Source organism: Carcharhinus amblyrhynchos, chromosome 5 (genome assembly GCF_965287045.1).
Source record: "Carcharhinus amblyrhynchos chromosome 5, sCarAmb.v2.hapA, whole genome shotgun sequence".
Taxonomy (NCBI): domain Eukaryota; kingdom Metazoa; phylum Chordata; class Chondrichthyes; order Carcharhiniformes; family Carcharhinidae; genus Carcharhinus; species Carcharhinus amblyrhynchos.
In genome coordinates, this window is record NC_137328.1 from 106,167,981 (window position 1) to 106,190,554 (window position 22,574).

General features: G+C 43.4%; 1 protein-coding gene across 1 annotated transcript in view; it reads left to right on the top strand.

The window, feature by feature from the left end:
* LOC145343270 (ufm1-specific protease 2-like) overlaps positions 1-22,574 on the top strand; it is a 76,937-nt gene that overhangs the window by 2,681 nt on the left and 51,682 nt on the right. The window contains exon 2 of the mRNA XM_080189396.1: positions 9,914-9,992. Coding sequence (XP_080045522.1) covers positions 9,914-9,992 — 79 coding nt within the window. The remainder of the gene's footprint in view (positions 1-9,913; positions 9,993-22,574) is intronic.

Genomic DNA, 22,574 nt, shown 5'->3' on the forward strand with positions numbered 1-22,574 from the left:
TCATACGGAAGTAGGGTAGTAGTTTCAAACTGCTGGAATAACAAGATGGAAGAGCCCATTGCATATGTATCCAGGATATTTTTGGATGCCGAGTGGAAGTATTCTCACATTGAGAAAAGAAGATTTGGCAGTCGTATTTAGTGTGAAAATGTTCCATCAATATGTCAGTAGACGTTTCATAACCATTACTGACTATAAACCCTTATTGGGTCTTTTTAAAGAAGATAACGTTATCTCCCTTATTGCATCTGCCTGGATACAATGTGAGGCTTCGTTACTTGTAGCCTCTGAATACAGTCTAGAACACCACTCTGAAACCCGGATAGCCAATGCTGATGTGCTGAGCTGCCTCCTGTTGCCCACAAGACTGGCTCCTATACCAGCATTAGATCTTGATGACCTTAAATTTTTTGGAGATTCTGCTAATGTGCGCAAGGCAAATTAAGGCCTGGGCACAAAAGGATTCAATCTTGTCCAAAATAAGGCATATGATCCTACCTGGTGAATTCCAAGGACAACCCACAGGAGAAACGAAACCCCAAGAGAGAAAATATCAGCAGGTCTGGCAGCATCTATAAGGAGAGAAAAGAGCTGATGTTTCAAGTCCAAATGACTCTTTGTCAAAGCAAAGAAGTGAAACCCCATCTGGCTAAGATAAGCTCAGTGTTGAGGACGGGACCATTCTCTGAGGGCCCCAAGTCATTGTCCCTCGCCCAGGGTGGCACCTGATATTAGTAGAACTGCATGATGGCTACTTTGGAGTACCAAAGATGAAAATGCTGGCTAGGCAATATTCCAAGTGGTTGGAGGTACACCACATGGTCTCCATGACCTCTCATGCTACCGTAGAGAAATCACAACAAAGTTTCTGCACGCACTGATTATCAGAAGTCCTGGTTTCTGATAACATCATGGCCTTTACCATCAGTGATTTCCAAAACTTGTGTTCTCTCACAGTTATCCAACGCATTTGAACAGCACCTTTCTCACCTGTTGTCAAATGGATTGGCGGAACAAGCGGTGCAAATTTTCGAAAACAGCATGAGAAAACAATCAGTGGCATCCATGAGACTGAATTGACATAAGTTTTGTTTTGACTATGAGTCCACACTTCACACAACAGGATTTGCTCCAGTGGAGCTGCTTATGGGATGGAGGCTGCAGACAAGGCTGAGCCTACAGAACCCAAACCTAGCAGGGAATTCAACATGGGAGATGTGAGATTATGCACTTTGCTGACAAGAATAGAAGTGTAAACTATTTTCTAAATGGGGAGAGAATTCAACAACTGGAAGCCTAAACAGACTTGGGAGTCCTAGTTCAGGATTCTCGAAAGGTTATGGACCACGTAGAGGCAAGAAAATATTAGATTAGAGAGGTAACTGTGTCAGCACAGACTTGGTGGGCCGAAGGGCTTGTTCCTGTGCTCTACTCTCTTTGTTCTTTGATATTATTTGTAATGTAGTGCCCTGAATGGAATATGTAACTTCAGCTGAGACATAAACTGATTTTATATTGTTTTATCATAACTTTCTGGTTTTAGTACACCATGCCTTTATTAAAGCTAAGTGTCCCTTTATTTATTAACTGTCTTATCAACTTTTCCTATCAACTTCCAGGATTTATGTTTTTCAAACCCTTGTTCTCTATACCTGCACTTCCTTTCAAATTGTACAATTTTGTTTATATTGCCCATCATTCTTCCTCACAAAATGTAAATTTATCAGTTTTAATAAGGTTTTACCACAATGATAAGGTTTATTAAGTGAAGGCCAAGTAAAATAAAATTGAAACAAGTAAAATAAAGTTGATGTAAGTTAAGTTAAGGCATCACACAGTAGCTCACCTGCTATAAATACATATCCTGTCCTACGTAGAAAGTCGTGAACACTAAACCTAGATGATCATGTGCAGCAAGTTATGGATATTTGAAGTCTCAGTTTCAGAGCTTGAACTGTAGTTGTAATCATTGTGAACCTGTCAGTTGAGAGCTACAAGGATTCTACATTCAGAGAAATGGCCACAGCACAGCTTAGAAGCATGGAGGCAGAAAGGGGATAATGGATGGCTGCCAGATAGTTCAAAAAAGCCAGGCAGCTACGAGAAGTCCCTTGAGATCCCGCTCGCTAATCGGTTTTTATTTTGGATGTTGATGAAGGCATTGGTTTGTCAGAGCCAAGTTTGTGGGGCCATGGGTAGCTCAGCTGTCCAGGAGGGCGGGGGGAAAAGAGGGTGAGAGCAATAATGATAGGGGATTCGTTATTTATGGAATAGGCAAGCGTTTCTTTGGTCATAGATGGAACTTCAGGATGGTATGTTTTTTCTCCCTGGAATGTCACAGAGTGGTTGTAGAACATTCTTCTAGAAGATGGTGGACACCAGAGGTCATGATTCATGTTGGTACCAATGACTTGGGTCAGAAGAGGGATGAGGTCCTGAAAACAGATTACTGGGAAAGAGATTGAAAAGCAGAACTTTTAATCTTAGAATTACTTTGTCATGTACGATTGAATATAAAGATAGGAAAATTGAGCAATTTAACACATGGTTAGAGAACTGGTGTAGAAGGGAGGGCCTCAGATTTCTGCAGCAAGTGGAACCTGTATTAGATGGATGAGCTGCGTTTTGACAGCACTGAGACAAACATCCTCGCAGGGACATTAGTGAGTTCTATTGGGGAAGGTTTAAGCTAAATTAGCAGGGCGATGGGAAACTGAGATGGAGCTCAGACTTGAAGGATGCAAAACTGAAAAAAAGTAGAAAATGTTAGAGACCAGATCAGGAACTCCAAGACGTATTACAAAGTTAGCCGAGACCCCAACTTTTTTGATTTTGGTACTAGGGTGAGCGTAAGGTGTTTTGCTCCAGGTATGACTCAATTGATCCACCAGGAAGCTTTTATTAAAACAAACTTTATTTAAGAATACAGTTAGAATATAACAAAAAGAATTATAATAACTTTTACCTATTAAAATATGTAAACATAGAACACCACAGCCCAAACAGGCCCTTTGGCCCACAAGTTGCGCCGATCATATCCCTACCTACTAGGCCTATCTATAACCCTCAATTCCATTAAATCCCATGTACTCACCCAGAAATCTCTTAAGAGACCCCAACGAGTTTGCCTCCACCACCACTGACGGCAGCCGATTCCACTCCTCCACCACCCTCTGAGTGAAAAACTTACTCCTGACATCTCCTCTGTACCTACTCCCCAGCACCTTAAACCTGTGTCCTCTCGTAGCAATCATTTCAGCCCTGGGAAATAGCCTCTGAGAATCCACCCTATCTATACCTCTCAGCATCTTATAAACCTCTATCAGGTCACCTCTCATCCTTTGTCTCTCCAGGGAGAAAAGACCGAGCTCCCTCAACCTATCTTCATAAGGCATGCCACCCAATCCAGGCAACTTCCTTGTAAATCTCCTCTGCACCCTTTCAACAGCTTCCACATCCTTCTTGTAGTGAGGCGACAAGAAGGATGTGGAAGCTATTGAAAGGATGCTGAGGAGATTTACAAGGATGTTGCCTGGATTGGGTGGCATGCATGACAAAGTATGCTTTTTAGCAGCTATTCATATCTATAGTTCCAGTGTAAGCAATATCCTCATAGACATAAATCCCTCTTCAGAATCAGCACAAAACAGATATGCTCATGTGGGTGCTACATGGACAGATACAGAAACGCATTGGCTTCTGACTCTCTCTCTTATACAGCAGAAAGAGATTCACCCCCAATTAACAGTCTCAGAGAAAGATACACATTTCCTTGCAGATCCCAGTCACAAAATTCAAAGAGAAAGAGAGACATAGAGAAAGCGACCTCTGTCTCTTTCTGACCCCAAGCAGCAAACTGAACTTGATTTCTCTGTATAATCCTAGCTCTGCCCAGTCACACGATTTTACTATCAATCAACCTAATCAAACCCCACACTGAAAAACCCCAGGAGAAAACACTAAAATAGCCCTGCATTAGTCCAGATTAAAACAACTATTGTGGCAATTAAGATCAGTTATGCTGCAGTAACAACAAAGACTGCCATGTACAGACAAAACAGCATTGATAATAAACTGCTTTAAAAATTCTGCACAAGATACATGATTCAAATACATTTCTTAAAAGTAAAGTATCATCACGAAAGCAAAAATAGAAGACAGATGAAGCGTCGGGGGTATAGTGGCACAATGGTTAGTATTGCTGCCTCATAATACTAGGGATCCAGGTTTAATTCTGGCCTTGTGACTGTGTGGAGTTTGCATTATTTCCCCGTGTCTGTGTGGTTTCCTCCAGGTGCTCTGGTTTCCTCCCACGGTTCAAAGATGTGTAGATTACGTGGATTGTGGATTGGACATGGTAAATGCGCAGGTTTCAGGGATAAGGGCAGGGTTTCAGCTCGAGTAGGATGTTGTTTCAGAGAGTTGGTGCTGACTTGAGGGGCCAAATGGCCCCCTTCTACATTGTAGAGATAATACGGTGAAATAGGATTTGAATAGAGTGCCTTTAATTCTGCTTTTTTAATTTTATCTGAATACACATAGTATTTGGGGTTGATGACTTGAATGCACAAATTGAGATAAATGAGTATGATTTAATTGTAAGTGGGGACATGGCTGCATGTTGACCAAGATTTGGAGTTCATATGTCCAGGGATATTGAGCAATAAGGGAAATGGAAAAGGAGGTGGGGTAGCACTCTTAAGGGATATGATCAGTATGAGATTGGTACAAGAGGGTTGTAGAACAAAGGATTGAGATGTAGGATCAGTTTGGGTGGAGCTAAGAAACAGCAAACATTGGTGGGTGTTGTTTATTGATCAGCAAACAACAGTGGTAATGTTGCGTACAGTATGTGCATCTAATTTCCAGATTATACTGTCAGTGTATAACATAGTAATAATGGGTGACTTTGATTTGTACATACTCCTGAATTCTGCTGCCTCACGCACCACGGAATCGGAGTGGGTGAGGGGTGGACAACAGAAATGTCCACTAACCTCAGGGGGGAGTTTCTGGTCTCGCTGATTTGAGGCCGTAAAATCCTGTCCATAGACTAGGTTAATCAATAACAATGGTCTGGAGGGTGAATTCCTGGAGTGCTTAGGGTTTCTGGAGCAGTATGTTGACGAGCCAGCTGGGAATCGGGTTATTTTGGATTTAGAGTCTTGCACTGCAGAAGGGGCTATTAATAACCTTGCTGTAAAGGAGCCCCGTGTTGTCAAACCTAATTCTCAAGATCTCTTAAGTTTATGTGCAGATGTTTCTCAAAAGCTTTCTGACCGTGAGGACAACATAGTGGCGCTATAGTTAGCACTGTTGCCTCTCAGTGCCAAGGACATAGGTACGATTCCAGCCTTGGGTGACTGTGTGGAATTTGCACGTTCTCCCCATGTCTGCGTGGGTCTCCTCTCGGTGCTCCAGTTTCCTCCCACAGTCCAAAATGTGCAGGTTAGGTCCGACCTCGGGGTCCTTATGCATGAGTCGCAAAAACCCAGCCTGCAGGTGCAGCAGGTGGTCAGGAAGGCGAATGGGATGCTGGCCTTCATAGCGAGGGGGATTGAATATAAAAGTAGGGAGGTCTTGCTGCAGCTGTATAGGGCATTGGTGAGGCCGCAGCTGGAGTACTGTGTGCAGTTTTGGGCGCCGCACCTGCGCAAGGATATTTTGGCCTTGGAGGGAGTGCAGAGGAGGTTTACTAGGCTGATACCGGAGTTGAGGGGGTTGAGCTATGAGGAGAGGCTGAATAAACTAGGCTTGTACTCGTTAGAGTTTAGAAGAATGAGGGGAGATCTCATTGAGACGTATAAGATGATGAATGGGATGGATAGGATAGAGGTGGAAAGACTCTTCCCGCTCAAAAAAGACAGTAGGACTAGGGGGCACAGCCTCAAGATAAAGGGGGGGCGGTTCAGAACGGAGTTGAGGAGGAACTTCTTCACTCAAAGGGTGGTGAATCTCTGGAATTCTCTGCCCGTTGAAGTGGTGGAGGCTGCCTCGCTAAATATTTTTAAGAAGCGGGTTGATGGGTTTTTGATAAGAGAAGGGATTAAGGGTTATGGGGAGAGGGCGGGAAAGTGGAACTGAGCCACGACAGATCAGCCATGATCTTATTGAATGGCGGGGCAGGCTCGAAGGGCCAGATGGCCTACTTCTGCTCCTATTTCTTATGTTCTTATGTTCTTAATTGGCCAATTGGCTAAAATGTCCCATTGTCCCAAGGTGTGTAGGGTAAGGGGATCAGAAAGGTAAATGTGTGGGGTTATGGGGATAGGGCCTGGTGGGATGCCTTGTTGGAGAGTCAGTGCAGACTCGATGGATAAATGGCCTCCTTCTGCACTGTTCGAATTCTGTGAGATTCTACATCTAAAGGTTTTTTTAAGAGACAATTTCCCTGAAAGGGTCAAGAAGTTGATTCTACAAGAATTTAAACTTCTAAACCCTATCAAAGTCTATTTACCAAGTGTTTGTGATAAATCTTGATTCTTGAAGTCACAAATCTGAGCTGTAAGAAAAACGGAAAAAATAAATTCTCTTTGAAAAAGAGATTTCAAGCTTAAACTGACATTTACCATGTTCTGAATGGTTTGGCATTTTTGAAAAATTGCTTACCATCGTGAATAGATCCAGTATTGCAGAGGTCAAGTACCGGTTAAAATGTTGCGAGTAAGTAGGAAGTTGGGCAGAACTTAATCACCAAGGTGTTGTAAAGTTGTGAAATCATTTACCAGTAGCTTTGGGTGAAATAAATAGCAAAAATGGATTCAAAAGGCAGTATTTATGGAGAGAGAAGAATGGAAGAATGTGTTAAGGTTAGGGTGGTGTTGCGGAATAGACAAATGTTGAAATCTAACTTGCCAAGCACATGTATTGAAAACTTTGAATATGTAGCTTGTATAAGTGGAAGATTGGGATACGATTTTTCCTTTCCTCTATTTTCTGACTTTCCTTCTCGATATGTGGGCATCTCTGGTAATGCAGAGATTTAGTGCCCATTTCTAGTTGTCTTAAGAGGATGGTGGATTTTCAACGAAATAAAATGCAAGATCATTATTAACCATTTGGTCTGGAACTGGAGGTACACATAAACCAAGTTGGTTTGTTTTTATGATGTTCTTTTGCCCATCACAGATACTTTTCTCCAGCAGCTTCTCAAACTACTGCTATGGGTTTTAAACTCATGTTTATCTGCATTAATAGCCCAGCCCTGTGGATTTCTAGTCCAGCAATGTAAACACTACACTATTTCACCAGTGCTTAAGAAAATTAGTTCAAGATCTGCTATTTTATGTTTATAGGTGATGCCTAAATTGAGTCACTTTGGACAAACCTGTGCAATCCACGTTGAAAAGGTGTTGATTATTGCCTAAACCAGATTGATCATTAACTGAAGAACTAAATTAAAAATGAATTGTACTTGTTATCAATAGCAGATACATTGGTAGTGCTACATTATTTAAAATAATCTATGACAGTAATTCTTGATAATGAAATTAAGGTGGGGGATGTTCTTGATGTAACTTAGCAAGTTCTAAATCATAAGCATAAATGTAGCTCAGCTGTAAGCTTTATAATATTTCACCATTAATGGGTGTTTGTATAATAACAGCTTAACAGTTATGTTTGATGCCCAAGATAACAATGCAGTTTTAATGAATTTAAGTTTGCAGTATATATGCTTTTCTGTATAAGACACATATAATTATGGATAGTGGGACACGTAGTCTTAAAATTAAGGAAGGACTGATTATAGCTTGGATAATAAAATGTGTAGTAGTGGCAGCATGGTGGCACAGTTGTTCACACTGCTGCCTCACAGCGCTGGGACCCAGGTTTAGTTCCCGGCTTTGGCCACTGTCTTTGTGGGGTTTGCACATTCTCCTCTTGTCTGCATGGGTTTCCTCCGGGTGCTCCGGTTTCCCCCCACAGTCCAAAGATGTGCGGGTTAGGTGGAGTGGCCATGCTAAATTCAGGGGGGCTGGTTAGGGTAAATGCATGGGGTTATACGGATAGAGCCTGGGTGGGAATGTGATCGGTGCAGACTCAACCTGTGTGGCATCCTTCTGCACTGTAGGATTCTATGATTCTCTTGTGGAGGGCTATATCTTTACCAATCTTAAATTCACAATCCCTCTACATCTAGAAGTAGATAGTACCTTCCCTTTCAGCTTTCTTAAGAATGATATAGTCATTGGTATTGAGATGATCTCTATAACGTCAAGGAACATTGAAGGTGGTTTCCTCAATTGGGAGAATCTTGCTCGTGCATAGTGCAAACTTGTAACCTGTAACCATGTGATGGAAGTGGTCTGTTAATTTCAGTTTCTCTTGTCATCAAACCTAATTATCATATACAGGTGATGAAAGTGTTAGCTTGTTTGGTGAACTACTTTCACACTTGCTGAAGCCATAATTTTTTGAAATACTTTAAAATTGTTTTGTTGGTGGATGAAATGTGCACTAGTGGCCCTTATGTGGCCTTTCCCATGGTATGTAGGGCAAATTAAATTTTCTTCAGTGCATGAATAATGTTTAACATACAAACATAGAATATTACAACACAGTGCAGACCCTTCGGCCCTCAATGTTTGTGCCAAGCTATGTCCAATCCCAAGATCAAGCTAGTCCCTGCCTATAATTCTGGAGTGCTCCATGTGCCTATCCAATAACCGCTTGAAAGTTCCGAAAGTGTCCGACTCCACTATCACAGCAGGCAATCTATTCCACACCCCAGCCACTCTCTGAGTGAAGAATCTACCTCGGACATCCCTCCTATATCTCCCACCATGAACCTTATAGTTATGCCCCCTAGTAACAGCTACATCCACCCAAGGAAACAGTCTCTGCACGTCCACTCTATCAATTCCTCTCATCATATAAACCTCTATTAAGTCGCCTCTCATCCTCCTCCGCTCTAAAGAGAAAAGCCCCAGCTCCCTCAACCTTTCCTCATAAGACCTACCCTCCAAACCAGGCAGCATCCTGGTAAATCTCCTCTGCACTCTCTCCAATGCTTCCACATCCTCCTTATAATGAGGGTGACCAGAACTGAACACAATATTCCAAATGTGGTCTCACTAACATCCGGTACAGTTGCGGCATAACCCCCTGTTAATAAATGCTAACACACTATAAGCCTTCTTCATGGCTCTATCCACTTGAGTGGCAACCTTAAGAGATCTGTGGATATGAACCCCAAGATCTCCCTGTTCCTCCACATTCCTCAGAACTCTGCCGTTGACCCTGTAATCTGCATTCAAGTTTGTCCTACCAAAATGAATCACCTCACACTTAATCAGGGTTAAACTCCATCTGCCACTTTTTGGCCCAGCTCTGCATCCTATCAATGTCTCTTTGCAGCCTGCAAGAGCCCTCCACCTCATCCACTACTCCGCCAACATTGGCGTCATCAGCAAATTTACTAACCCACTCTTCAGCCAAGTTGTTGATAAAAATCACAAAAAGCAGAGGACCCAGCACTGACCCCTATGGTACACCGCTGGTAACTGGCCTCCAGTCTGAAAATTTTCCCTCCATCACCACCCTCTGTCTTCTATTATATAGCCAGTTACTTATCTAATCAGCCAAATTTCCTTCTATCCCACACCTCCTTATCTTCATGAGCCTACCATGGGGAACCTTATCAAATGCCTTACTAAAATCCATGTATACAACATCAACAGCTCTACCTTTGTCCACACACTTAGTTACCTCCTCAAAGAATTCAATCAAATATATATATATATTTAGATATAGGGTTATGAGTTTCTGGTGTTTATGAGGTTCCAACTAATAGTAAAATTGTGCAGCTGCAGATAAAATGGTATTGAGAGTGGTGATGCCCAAGTAAAGGACATGCACAAAGAAATTTAATATATTATGTGAATGGATGATTCTTTTAATTCATTTATTTCAGGTGCCACTTGATACTGAAGATATTGTGTTTAGAATAAGGGGGGGACTTAATTTGGATGGGGTCCTCCAAAAGACTGATGGTGAGTACTTTACTTTTGAAATGCTATTGAAATGTATTTTTCAAAAAAAAAAATTTCCATGATTAAATGAATAATCTATAATTTTTAACACCATCTGACAAAGTCAAGATTTGTTAAAATTGTGAAGAAGTTTGTTCATTTTAACTCTGGGAAATCCAGCCACTTAAGGCGAATAATTTTTCATAGTTTTAGCCTGCATCCTTTGTTTCTTTTTAAAGTTGTCCCTTTGAGCAAATTCACTTGCCAACATACAAGTTGGGAGCAGGAGTAGGCCGCTGAGCCTCTTGAACCTGCTCCACCATTCAACCCCATCCTGTACCGTTACTGACTCCACAACTCACCCCCCCGCCCCGCCAACACATACACACACACACTGCAGGTTAGTACTCAGCTCCTAGCTCTCTTTTGTTACTGTGGCCGGTGTGACATCAAGCCAGAGAAATAGGAAGCTTCTGGGAGAGGGGATGATTCTGTGCCCAACTTGCTAATGGTATTGAAATCTAGTCAATCTCACGGTAATCAGCTTCATGCACTTTCTTTGCACAATGCAGTTCACGCCACTCAAAAGGGACCGGGAAGATCACAAACTGTTTTGTGCCAAGCACAGCTCAGATTTTTAGGGTAGCACTACTTTGCCAGCTCGTTGTCATTTGCAACAGGCATGACAAGGTAGTAAAATTCCGCCCTATATGTTTCAATAAGATCACCTCTTCTAAGATGTCCAACTTTTCCTCAAAGATGTGCAGGTTAGCAAGTTAGGATGATTGGCCATGCTAAATTGACCCTTACTGTTGAGGATTAGCAGGGTAAATACGTGATGGTACGGGAATTAGACCAAGATGGGATTGTTGTTCATGCAGATTCAATAGGTCGAATGGCCACCTTCTGCATAGTAGGGATTCAATGATAGTAATCTCGCCCGCATCCTAGTTATCAGTCAAGTGAACTTCTCTGAACTGCTTCTAACGGACTGATATTCTTCATAAGATAGAGGCCTAAATTGTAGAACATAGAACATTACAGCACAGTACAGGCCCTTCGGCCCTCAATGTTGTGCTGAGCTATGTCCAATCCCAAGATCAAGCTATCCCACTCCCTGTAATTCTGGTGCCTATCCAATAACTGCTTGAGTCCTAAAGTGTCAGACTCCACTATCACAGCAGTCAGTCTATTCCACACCCCAACCGCTCTCTGAGTGAAGGATCCACCTCGGACATCCCTCCTATATCTCCACCATGAACGTTGTAGTTGTGCCCCCTAGTAACAGCTACATCCACGCGAGGAAATAGTCTCTGCACGTCCACGCTATCTATCCCTCTCATCATCTTATAAACCTCTATTAAGTCGCCTCTCATTCTCCTCTGCTCCAAAGAGAAAAGCCCCAACTTCCTCAATCTTTCCTCATAAGACCTACCCTCCAAACCAGGCAGCGTCCTGGTAAATCTCCTCTGCACTCTCTCCAATGCTTCCACAACCTTCTTATAATGAGGTGACCAGAACTGAACACAATACTCCAAATGTGGTCTCACTAACATCCGGTATAGTTGCAGCATAACCCCATGGCTCTTAAACTCAAACCCCCTGTTAATGAACGCTGACACGCTATAAGCTTCTTCACTGCTCTATCCACTTGAGTGGCAACCTTCAGAGATCTGTGGATATGAACCCCAAGATCTCTCTGTTCCTCCACATTCCTCAGAACTCTGCCATTGACCCTGTAATCTGCATTCAAGTTTGTCCTACCAAAATTAATCACTTCACGCTTATCAGGGTTAAACTCCATTTGCCACTTTTTGGCCCAGCTCTGCATCCTATCGATGTCTCTTTGCAGCCTGCAAGAGCCCTCCACCTCATCCACTGCTCCACCAATCTTGGTGTCATCAGCAAATTTACTAACCCATCCTTCAGTCCCCTCTTCCAAATCATTGATAAAAATCACAAAAAGCAGAGGACCCAGCACTGACCCCTGTGGTACATCGCTGGTAACTGGCCTCCTGTCTGAAAATTTTCCTTCCACCACCACTCTCTGTCTTCTGTGATACAGCCAGTTACTTATCCAATCGGCCAAATTTCCTTCTATCCCACACATCCTTATCTTCTTCATCAGCCGATCACGGTGAATCTTATCAAAGCCTTACTAAAATCCATGTATATGACATCAACTGATCTACCTTCATCCACACATTTAGTTACCTCCTCAAAGAATTCAATCGAATTTGTGAGGCAGGACTTACCCCTCACAAAACCGTGCTGACTATTCCAGATTAAACTGCGTCTTTCCAAATGGTCATAAATCCTATCTCTCAGGACTCTTTTCATTAACTTATCGAGCACCAAAGTAAGACTAACTGGCCTATAATTACCAGGGTCATTCCTATTTCCTTTCTTGAAGAGAGGAACAACATTTGCCACTCTCCAGTCCTCTGGCACTAGCATCGTGGACAGTGAGGATCCAAAGATCAAAGCTAAAGGTTCCACAATCTGATCCCTTGGCTCCCAAAGTATCCTAGGATGTATCCCATCTGGTCCAGGGGACTTATCTGCCCTCAGGTTTTTCAAAATTGTTAATACATCTTCCCTCAGAACATCTACCTCGTCCATCCTATCAGCCTGTATCACAGACTCATCCTCAAAAACATGGCCCCTCTCCTTAGTGAACACTGAAGAAAAGTATTCATTCAACGCCTCACCTATCTCTTCTGACTCCATGCATAAGTTCTATCTCCCACTATCCTTGACTGGCCCTAACCTCACCCTGGTCATTCTTTTATTTCTCACATAAGAGTAAAAAGCCTTGGGGTTTTCTTTTATCCGACCCACCAAGGACTTCTCATGCCCCCTCTTAGCTCTCCTAAGCCCCTTCTTATTCCTAGCTACCTTGTAACACTCAAGCAACCCAACTGAACCTTGTTTTTTCATCCTTACATACGCTTCCTTTTTCCTCTTAACAAGACATTCAACATCCTTTGTGAACCATGGTTCCCTCACTCGGCCATTTCCTCCCTGCCTGCCAGGGACATACCTATCAAGGACACGCGGTATTTGTTCCTCGAGAAAGCTCCACTTTTTGCTTGTGCCCATACCTGATAGTTTCTGCTCCCATCTTATGCTCCCTTATTCTTGTCTAATTGCATCATAATTAACCCTACCCCAATTATAAACCATGCCCTGTAATGTGACCCTGTCCCTCTTCATTGCAATAATGAAGGACACCGAATTGTGGTAACTATCTCCAAAGTGCTCTCCCACAAACAAATCTAACATCTGGCCCAGTTCATTACCCAGTACCAAGTCCAGTGTGGCCCCACCTCTTTTCGGCTTATCCACATGTTGTGTCAGGAAACTCTCCTGCACACACTGTACAAAAAGTGTCCCATCCGAACTATTCGACCTATAAAAGGTTCTAATCAATATTTGGAAAGTTGAAGTCTCCCATGATAACTACCCTGTGACCTCCACACCTAATCATAATCTGCTTTGCCATTTCCTCCTCCACATCTCTATTACTATTTGGGGGCTATAGAAAACTCCTAACAACATGACTGGTCCTTTCCTATTTCTAACTTCAGCCCATATTACCTCAGTAGGTAGGTCGCCCTCGAAATGCCTTTCAGCAGCTGTTAAACTATCCTTGATTAACAGTGCAGCACTCCAGATGTAATCTCACCAACACCCTGTGTAACTGTAGCAAAACATCCCTACTTTTATATTCCGTTCCCCTTGCAGTAAATTACTACATTCCATTTGCCTTCCTAATCGCTTGCTTACCTGGGGCGGGCTGTTAACGCGCAAATAAGTGCGGCGTGCAGGAATGGAATGGCGGTAATTATGGGGGATTTCAATCTACATATTGATTGGTCGACCCATGTTGGACGAGGTGGGCTTGAGGAGGAGTTCTTGGAATGCTGCCGGGATAGTTTCCTTGAACAATGTGTGTTAGAGCCGACGAGGGAGCGAGCTATCTTGGATCTGGTGTTATGTAATGAGGCGGGTAGAATTAGGGACCTTGTGGTGAAGGATCCTCTTGGGGAGAATGATCATTGTATGGTGGAGTTTCTGGTGCAGATGGAGGAGGAGAAAGTGGGTTCCCGGACACGCGTCCTTTGTTTGAACAGAGGGGAGTATGGTAGGATGAGAGAAGAATTGGCGAATGTTGACTGGGGGAGCACGTTGGAAGGTAGGTCTGCTGAGGAGCAGTGAAGGATCTTTAAGGAGATCTTTCTTGGTGCTCAGCAGAAATTTATTCCGATGGTTAAAAAGGACCGTAGGAGGAGAGGTAATAAGCCGTGGATAGCAAAGGAGGTGAAGGAAAGTGTTAAATTAAAAGCGGAGGCGTTTAGAGTAGCTAAGAGTAGTGGGCGAGAAGAGGATTGGGAGAGGTTTAAATGTCAACAAAGATTGACAAAGAAGTTGATAAAGAAGGGTAGGATAAACTATGAAGCTGGGCTAGCGCTTAATATAAAAAAGGATAGCAAGAGTTTTTATAAATATATAAAAAGGAAGAGGCTGGCTAGGGTGAACGTTGGTCCCTTAGAGGATGAGAAGGGGGAATTAGTGGTAGGGGATGGGGAAATGGCTGAGGTCTTGAATAACTTTTTTGTTTCTGTCTTCACGGAGGAGGACGTGAATAATTTGCCGGGTGTTAGCGATGGAAAGGTGGTAGGACTGGAGGGTCTCAATGACATTATTGTTACTAGAGAGGTGGTGCTCGATAGACTGGAGGGACTGATTGTGGACAAGTCCCCAGGACCGGATGGAATGCATCCGAGGGTTCTGAAAGAAATGGCGGAGGTGATAGTGGATGCCTTGGTGGTTATTTTCCAAACGTCGCTGGATTCCGGGGAAGTGCCGGAAGATTGGAAAGCAGCTAATGTTACGCCGTTGTTTAAGAAGGGTGGCAGGCAAAAGGCAGGGAATTATAGGCCGGTTCGTTTAATGTCTGTTGTAGGTAAAATGTTAGAATCCGTCATCAAGGAGGAAATAGCGAGGCATCTTGAGGGGAATTGCTTGATAGAGCAGACGCAGCACGGTTTCGTTAAGGGGATGTCGTGTCTGACAAATTTATTGGAGTTCTATGAGGATGTGTCTAGGGCGGTGGATAGAGGAGAGCCGGTGGATGTGGTGTTTCTTGATTTTCAGAAGGTGTTTGACAAGGTACCTCACAAGAGGTTATTGCAGAAGGTAAGGGGGCGTGGAGTTGGGGGTAGGGTGTTAGCGTGGATAGAGGATTGGTTGTCAAATAGGCAGAGAGTGGGGGTTAATGGGTGCTATTCGGATTGGCGGTTGGTGACTAGTGGAGTGCCCCAGGGGTCGGTTCTGGGGCCTCAGCTATTTACCATTTATATAGATGATCTGGAGGAGGGAACCGAGTGTATGGTGTCGAAATTTGCTGATGACACCAAGATTGGTGGAACGGCAAATTGCGCGGAGGGTGTGGAGAGTCTGCAGAAGGATCTAGATAGGCTGGGTGAATGGGCCAGGAACTGGCAAATGGAATTTAATGTTGGCAAGTGTGAGGTGGTACACTTTGGTAGGAATAATGGTAGGAAGGACTATTACTTACGTGGCGAAAAACTGCAGCAGGCGACGGTGCAGAGGGACCTCGGGGTCCTTGTGCATGAGTCGCAAAAACCCAGCCTGCAGGTGCAGCAGGTGGTCAGGAAGGCAAATGGGATGCTGGCCTTCATAGCGAGGGGGATTGAATATAAAAGTAGGGAGGTCTTGCTGCAGCTGTATAGGGCATTGGTGAGGCCGCAGCTGGAGTACTGTGTGCAGTTTTGGTCGCCGCACTTACGCAAGGATATTTTGGCCTTGGAGGGAGTGCAGAGGAGGTTTACTAGGCTGATGCCGGAGTTGAGGGGGTTGAGCTATGAGGAGAGGCTGAATAAACTATGCTTGTACTCGTTAGAGTTTAGAAGAATGAGGGGAGATCTCATTGAGACGTATAAGATGATGAATGGGCTGGATAGGATAGAGGTGGAGAGACTCTTCCCACTCAGAAAGGACAGTAGGACTAGGGGGCACAGCCTCAAGATAAAGGGGGGTCGGTTTAGAACGGAGTTGAGGAGGAACTTCTTCACTCAAAGGGTGGTGAATCTCTGGAATTCTCTGCCCATTGAAGTGGTGGAGGCTGCCTCGCTAAATATTTTTAAGACGCGGGTTGATGGGTTTTTGGTAAGTGAGGGGATTAAGGGTTATGGGGAGAGGGCGGGAATGTGGAACTGAGCCACGACAGATCGGCCATGATCTTATTGAATGGCAGGGCAGGCTCGAAGGGCTAGATGGCCTACTCCTGCTCCTATTTCTTATGTTCTTATGTTCTACGTGCTAACTTTTCTTGATTCATGTATCAAGATACTCAAATCGCTTTGTACCTCAATTCGGCATTCTCTCCATTTAAATAAATATGCTGCTTTTCTATTCTTCCTGCCAATGTGGCCAAGTTCACATTTTCCCACATTATAATTCATTTGCCAAATCTTTGTCCGCTCATTTAACCTATCTTTGCAGTCTCTTTATCTCTTATTCACAACTTACCGTCCTACCTTTGTTTATGTCAGCAGCAAATTTAGCAAATGTACCTTCAGTCCCTTCATCCAAGTTGTTGTTCTAAATTAAACTTGAAAAGTTGTGGGGTGGGAATCAAATTGAAGTGACTGGGAGAGAGAAGATTAGCTCACAAATAGAAAAAGCTTGTAAACCGTGTGAGAGGAAGAATAGGCAGGCGCTCAGACTGAAGGTTTGTGATGTGTCTATTTTAATGCAAGGAGTGTTGTGAACAAGTGGATGAACTTAGAGCGTGGATCACTACTTGGAAATGTGATGTGGTGGCCATTACAGAGACTTGGATGAGTCAGGGACAGGACTGGTTACTTCAAGTGCCAGGTTTCACATGTTTCAGAAGGGACAGGAGGGAGGCAAAAGAAGTGGGGAAGTGGCACTGTTGATCAGAGATAGTGTAATGGATGCCATGGAGGGATTGTCTATGGAGCCTCTGTGGGTGGAGGTTAGGAACAGGAAGGGGTCTTTGACTTTACTGGGTGTTTTCTATAGGCCGCCCAATAGTAACAGGGATGTTGAGCAGATTGGGAAGCACATCCTGGAAAGATGTAATTATAACAGAGTTGTCGTGATGGGAGATTTTAATTTCCCAAATATTGATTGGAATCTCCCTAGGGTAAGAGATTTAAATGGGAAGGAATTTGTTAGGTGTGTTCAGGAAGGTTCCTTGACACAGTATGTGGATAAGCCTACAAGGGGAGAGGCTGTACTTGGTATTGGGAAATGAACCTGATCAGGTGTCAGATCTCTCAGTGGGAGAGCATTTAGGAGGTACTGATCATAATTCTATCTCCTTTACAATAGCATTGGAGAGAGGATCAGACAAGTTAGGAAAGTGTTTAATTGGAGTAGGGGGAATTATGAGGCTGTCAGGCAGGAAATTGGAAGCTTAAATTGGAAGGAGGTTTTCTCAGGGAAATATACGGAAGAAATGTGGCAAATTTTCAGGGAATATATGTCTGGAGTTCTGCATAGCAACGTTCCAATGAGACAGGGAAGTTATGATAGGTTACAGGAGCCATGGTGTACAAAGGCTGTAATAAATCTAGTCAAGAAGAAAAGAAAAGCTTACAAAAGGTTCAGAGAGCTAGGTAATGTTAGAGATCGAGATGAGTATATGGCTAATAGGGAGGATCTTAAGAAGGAAATTAGGAGAGCCAGAAGGGGTCATGAGAAGGCCTTGGCAGGCAGGATTAAGAAAAACCTCAAAGCATTCTACAAGTATGTGAAGAGCAAGAGGATAGAACCGGAAAGAATAGGACCTATCAAGTGTGATGGTGGGAAAGTTTGTATGGAACCGGAAGAAATAGCAGAGGTATTTAATGAATACTTTACTTGAGTATTCACAGTGGAAAAGGATCTTGGTGGTTGTAGTGCAGACTTGCAGCGGATTGAAAAGCTTGAGTATGTAGATGTTAAGAAAGAGGATGTGATGGAGCTTTTGAAAAGCATCAAGTTAGATAAGTTGCCGGGACCGGATAGAATGTACCCCAGGCTACTGTGGGAGGCAAGGGAGGAGACTGCTGAACCTCTGGCGATGATCTTTGCATCATCAGTGGAGACGGGAGAGGTTCCAGAGGATTGGAGGATCACAGATGTTGTTCCTTTATTCAAGAAAGGGAATAGAGGTAGCCTTGGAAATTACCGACCAGTGAGTCTAACCTCAGTGGTGGTAAGTTGATGGAGAAGATCCTGAGAGGTAGGATTTATGAACATTTGGAGAGATATAATATGATTAAGAATAGTCAGCATGGCTTTGTTAAAGGCATATCGTGCCGCACGAGCCAGATTGAATTTTTTGAAGATGTGACTAAACACATTGATGAAGGAAGAGCAGTAGATGCCATATATATGGACTTCAGCAAGGCATTTGATAAGGTGCCCTATGCAAAGTTTATTGAGAAAGTGAGGGGGCATAGGATCCAAGGGGACATTGCTTTGTGGATCCAGAACTGGCTTGCCCACAGAAGGCAAAGAGTGGTTATAGATGGGTCATATTTTGCATGGAGGTCGGTCACCAGTGGAGTGCACCAGGGATCTGGCCCCTTACTCTTTGTGATTTTTATAAATGACCTGCATGAGGAAGTGGAGGGGTGGGTTGGTAAGTTTGCTGATGACACAATGGTTGGAGGTGTTGTGGATAGTGTGGAGGGATGTCAGAAGTTGCAGCGAGATATTGAAAGGATGCAAGACTGGACGGAGAAATAGCAGATGGAGTTCAACCCAGATAAGTGTGAAGTGGTTCATTTTGGCAAGTCGACTAGGATGGCACAATATAATATTAATGGTAGGACTCTCGGCAGTGTGGGAGATCAGAAGGATCTTGGGGTCCGAGTTCATAGGACGCTCAAAGCAGCTTTACAAGTAAAGGATGTGGTTAAGAAGGCATATGGTGCACTGGCCTTCATCAAATCGAGGAATTGAGTTTAGGAGTCGAGAGAAAACGTTGCAGCTATATAGGACCCTGGCCAGACCCCACTTGGAGTGCTATGCTCAGTTCTGGTCGCCTCATTACAGGAAGGATGTAGAAGCCATAGAAAGGGTGCAGAGGAGATTTACAAGGATGTTGCCTGGATTGGGGAGCATGCCTTATGAGGATAGGTTGAAAGAGCTCAGCCTTTTCTCCTTGGAGAGACGAAGGATGAGGGTTGACCTGATAGAGGTGTATAAGACATTGAGAGGTATTGACCGAGTGGATAGTCAGAGGCCTTTTCCCAGGGCTGAAATGGTTGCCATAAGAGGACACAGGTTTAAGGTGCTGGGGAGTAGGTATAGAGGAGATGTCAGGGGTAAATTTTTCACTCAGAGAGTGGTGGGTGTGTGGAATGGGCTGCCAGCAACAGTGCTGGAGGCGGATTCGATAGGGTCTTTGAAGAGACTTTTAGATAAGTACATGGAACTTAGTAAGATGGAGGATTATAGGTAAGCCTAGGAATCTCTAAGGTAGAGACATGTTTAGCACAACTTTGTGGGCTGAAGGGCCTGCATTGTGCTGTAGGGTTTTTTCTATGTTTCTATTATAAATAGTTGAGGCCCCAGCATTGAGATCATGCCCAACCTGAAAGTGATCTATTTATGCTTACTCTCTGTTGCCTGCTAGCTAACAAATCCTTTTTCCATACTGAAACACCCTGAGCTCTTATTTTGTAAATGATATATTTTGTATGGAAAATGTAAATCACCTATACTTATGGAATGTAATAAACCTTTCCTGAGCTAAACACCAGTAGTAAAGTTTATTTACTAGTCACAAGTAGGCTTTCAATAACACTGCAATGAAGTTATTGTGAAAATCGCCTAGTCGTCACACTCTGGCGCCTGTACGGAAACACTGACGGAGAGTTTAGCTTGGCTGATGACCTAACCAGCACGTATTTCGGACTTGTGGGAGGAAACCGAAGCACCTGGAGAATACCCACACAGACGCGGGGAGAACGTGCAGACTCTGCACAGATGGTGACCCAAGCCGGGAATTGAACCTGAGTCCCTGGCGCTGTAAGGCAACAGTACTAATTATTGTGCCACAGTACCGTAGTAGTAAATAGGATACAGATGCCATTGACTTCTTCAGTTGTGAAGTTAAAGAATGGATAAACATTTACAATGACTTTCATATCCTAAGAATATTAAAAGCATTTCATAGGCAATGAAGTGCTTTTGAGGTGTAGACACTACATTAAGGAAACACAGAAGTTAATGTACTGAAACAAAGTCCTTGAACATGGCAGTGAGATAAGTGACCAGTTAATTTGTTTTAGTAATGCTAATTAACAAATAAAAATAGACCAATGTATTGGAAAATATTTCCTGTATTTCTTTTAATGGTGATGGCCTGAGAACTCTTTGTTTCTTCCTCAAATAAAGGCTTGAACAATCCCCATCCACCACCACTCTCCTCTGTCTGGCTTACTTGCACAAAAATAGAAAATGCTGGAAAATCTCAGCAGATCTGACAGCATGTGTGGAGAGAGAATAGAGCCACTGTTTTGAGTCTGGAATATCTTTTACATCCATCAGTCATAAAAACTAGGAGCAGCAGTAGGCCATCTGGCCCCTTGAACCTGCTCCGCCATTCAATAAGACCGTGGCTGACCTTTTTGCAGACTCAACTCCACTTACCCGCCTGCACACCATAACCCTTAATTCCTTTACTGTTCAAAAATTTATCTATCCTTGCCTTAAAAACATTCAATGAGGTAGCTTCAGCTGCTTCACTGGGCAGGGAATTCCACAGATTCACAACCCCTTGTGTGAAGAAGTTACTCCTCAACTCGGTCCTAAATCTGCTCCCCCTTATTTTGAAGCCATGCCCCCTAGTTCTAGTTCCACTCACCAGTGGAAACAACTTTCCTGCTTCTATCGTATCTATTCCTTTCTATAATCTTATACATTTCTATAAGATCTCCCTTCATTCTTTTGAATTCCAATGAGTATAGCCCCAGTCTACTCAGTCTGTCCTCATAAGCCAACCCTCTCAACTCGAGAATCAACCTAGTGAATCTCCTCTGCACTCTCTCCACTGCCAGTATATCCTTTCTCAAGTAAGGAGACCAAAACTGTACACAGTACTTCAGGTGTGGCCTCACCAGCACCTTATACAGCTGCAACATAACCTCGCTCCCTCTAGCATAAACTCCATCCCTCTAGCAATAAAGGACAAAATTCCATTTGCCTTCTTAATTACCTGCATGGCAGATGTTTTCTTGGTTTAATATCTTATCCAAAAGCATGTTGTATGTAGTGGCATCCAACATCATGTGCTCAAGTTTCTGAAACGGAGCCTGAATCAGTGACATTTCTAACTTAGGCGCAAGTACTTTCACAGAGCAAATGCCAAATCCACGTCTTCACACTTGAGTACATAACAGGAGAGCGGACTGCCGTAATTGTTAGATTCTGCATTTCTCTCCATATAGTACGTTACACATGTGATCATAACCAGAAATTATCTAGTCTGTAGAAAGCTGCATCCATTTATATTCAAAAATAAATAAATAATAACGAGAATGCTGGAACCCTGCAGGTTTGACAGAACACAGGGAGAGTGAAAGAATTTATGGACTGGATTTTGTGATCCCAGGGCTGAAATGCACCAGGTGGGCTTTAAAAGTGGTGGCTGGGATCCAGATCTGGAATTCCTGTCCCCGTTCCCGGTGCTGCAAAGAGAACTTTTGAAGCACTTGCTTTATGATTTTTTTTGGGCATCATGCAAGTTTCGAAAGGCTGTGTAAACTCAGTGCAGTCGGGAACAGTGCTAGAGGCCACTCAAGTGCAGGAAAGTTCTGAATAGTGTGAAAGTAAGAATATTGTACTTCTCGCAGAGAGCTTTGGGAATGTTCTAAGTTTGCACAAGGGAATGGTGAGAAGGCAGGGATGTGTTACTTGAAAACTCTAGCCCAGGTGCAAATTTGCCATTGCAGGGGCATTGGTCCATTCAGCCAGTCTTAAAAAAAATCACTACTCCGAGAAAGGAAGTCTGCCACTAGACATGGATGCAGATCTCTCAAACTGCAAGCATTCGGACAGAGCAGCTGCAACAGCAGCATTAGGAAGAGTCTTCAGGCAGCAAGTGGCTCAGTCTCAGTAGCTAACAACGAGGAGGAGAAGGAACTGAGAATACCCTGACACCGTAGTCCAAGGAGGTGGAGACCAATCTCCATACCCTTCACAGTGATAAATTGAAGATGACCCTGATCCTCAATTTCTTCACTTTCGTTTCAAGGCTACACTTTTGACCTCAGAGAAATATCACATTTGGCTGCTCACAAATACTGTCTTCATTAGTGAGCTGATTGTACCAACTTCCCATGGATGGGACCATGCAAGCATGGAGGACAACAGATTTTGCATCAATAGCCAAATTACCCGAGGTTAAAGGTGCCATAAACTTCACCCATGTGACCATTACAGCACCAAACAGGTTCATTATCAAGAACGGATGCCATTTCATTAATATCCAGGAAGTCTTTGACCAAAGCAGGAACTACTTGCATGCCTGTGCATTCTTTTCAGGAAGCTGCT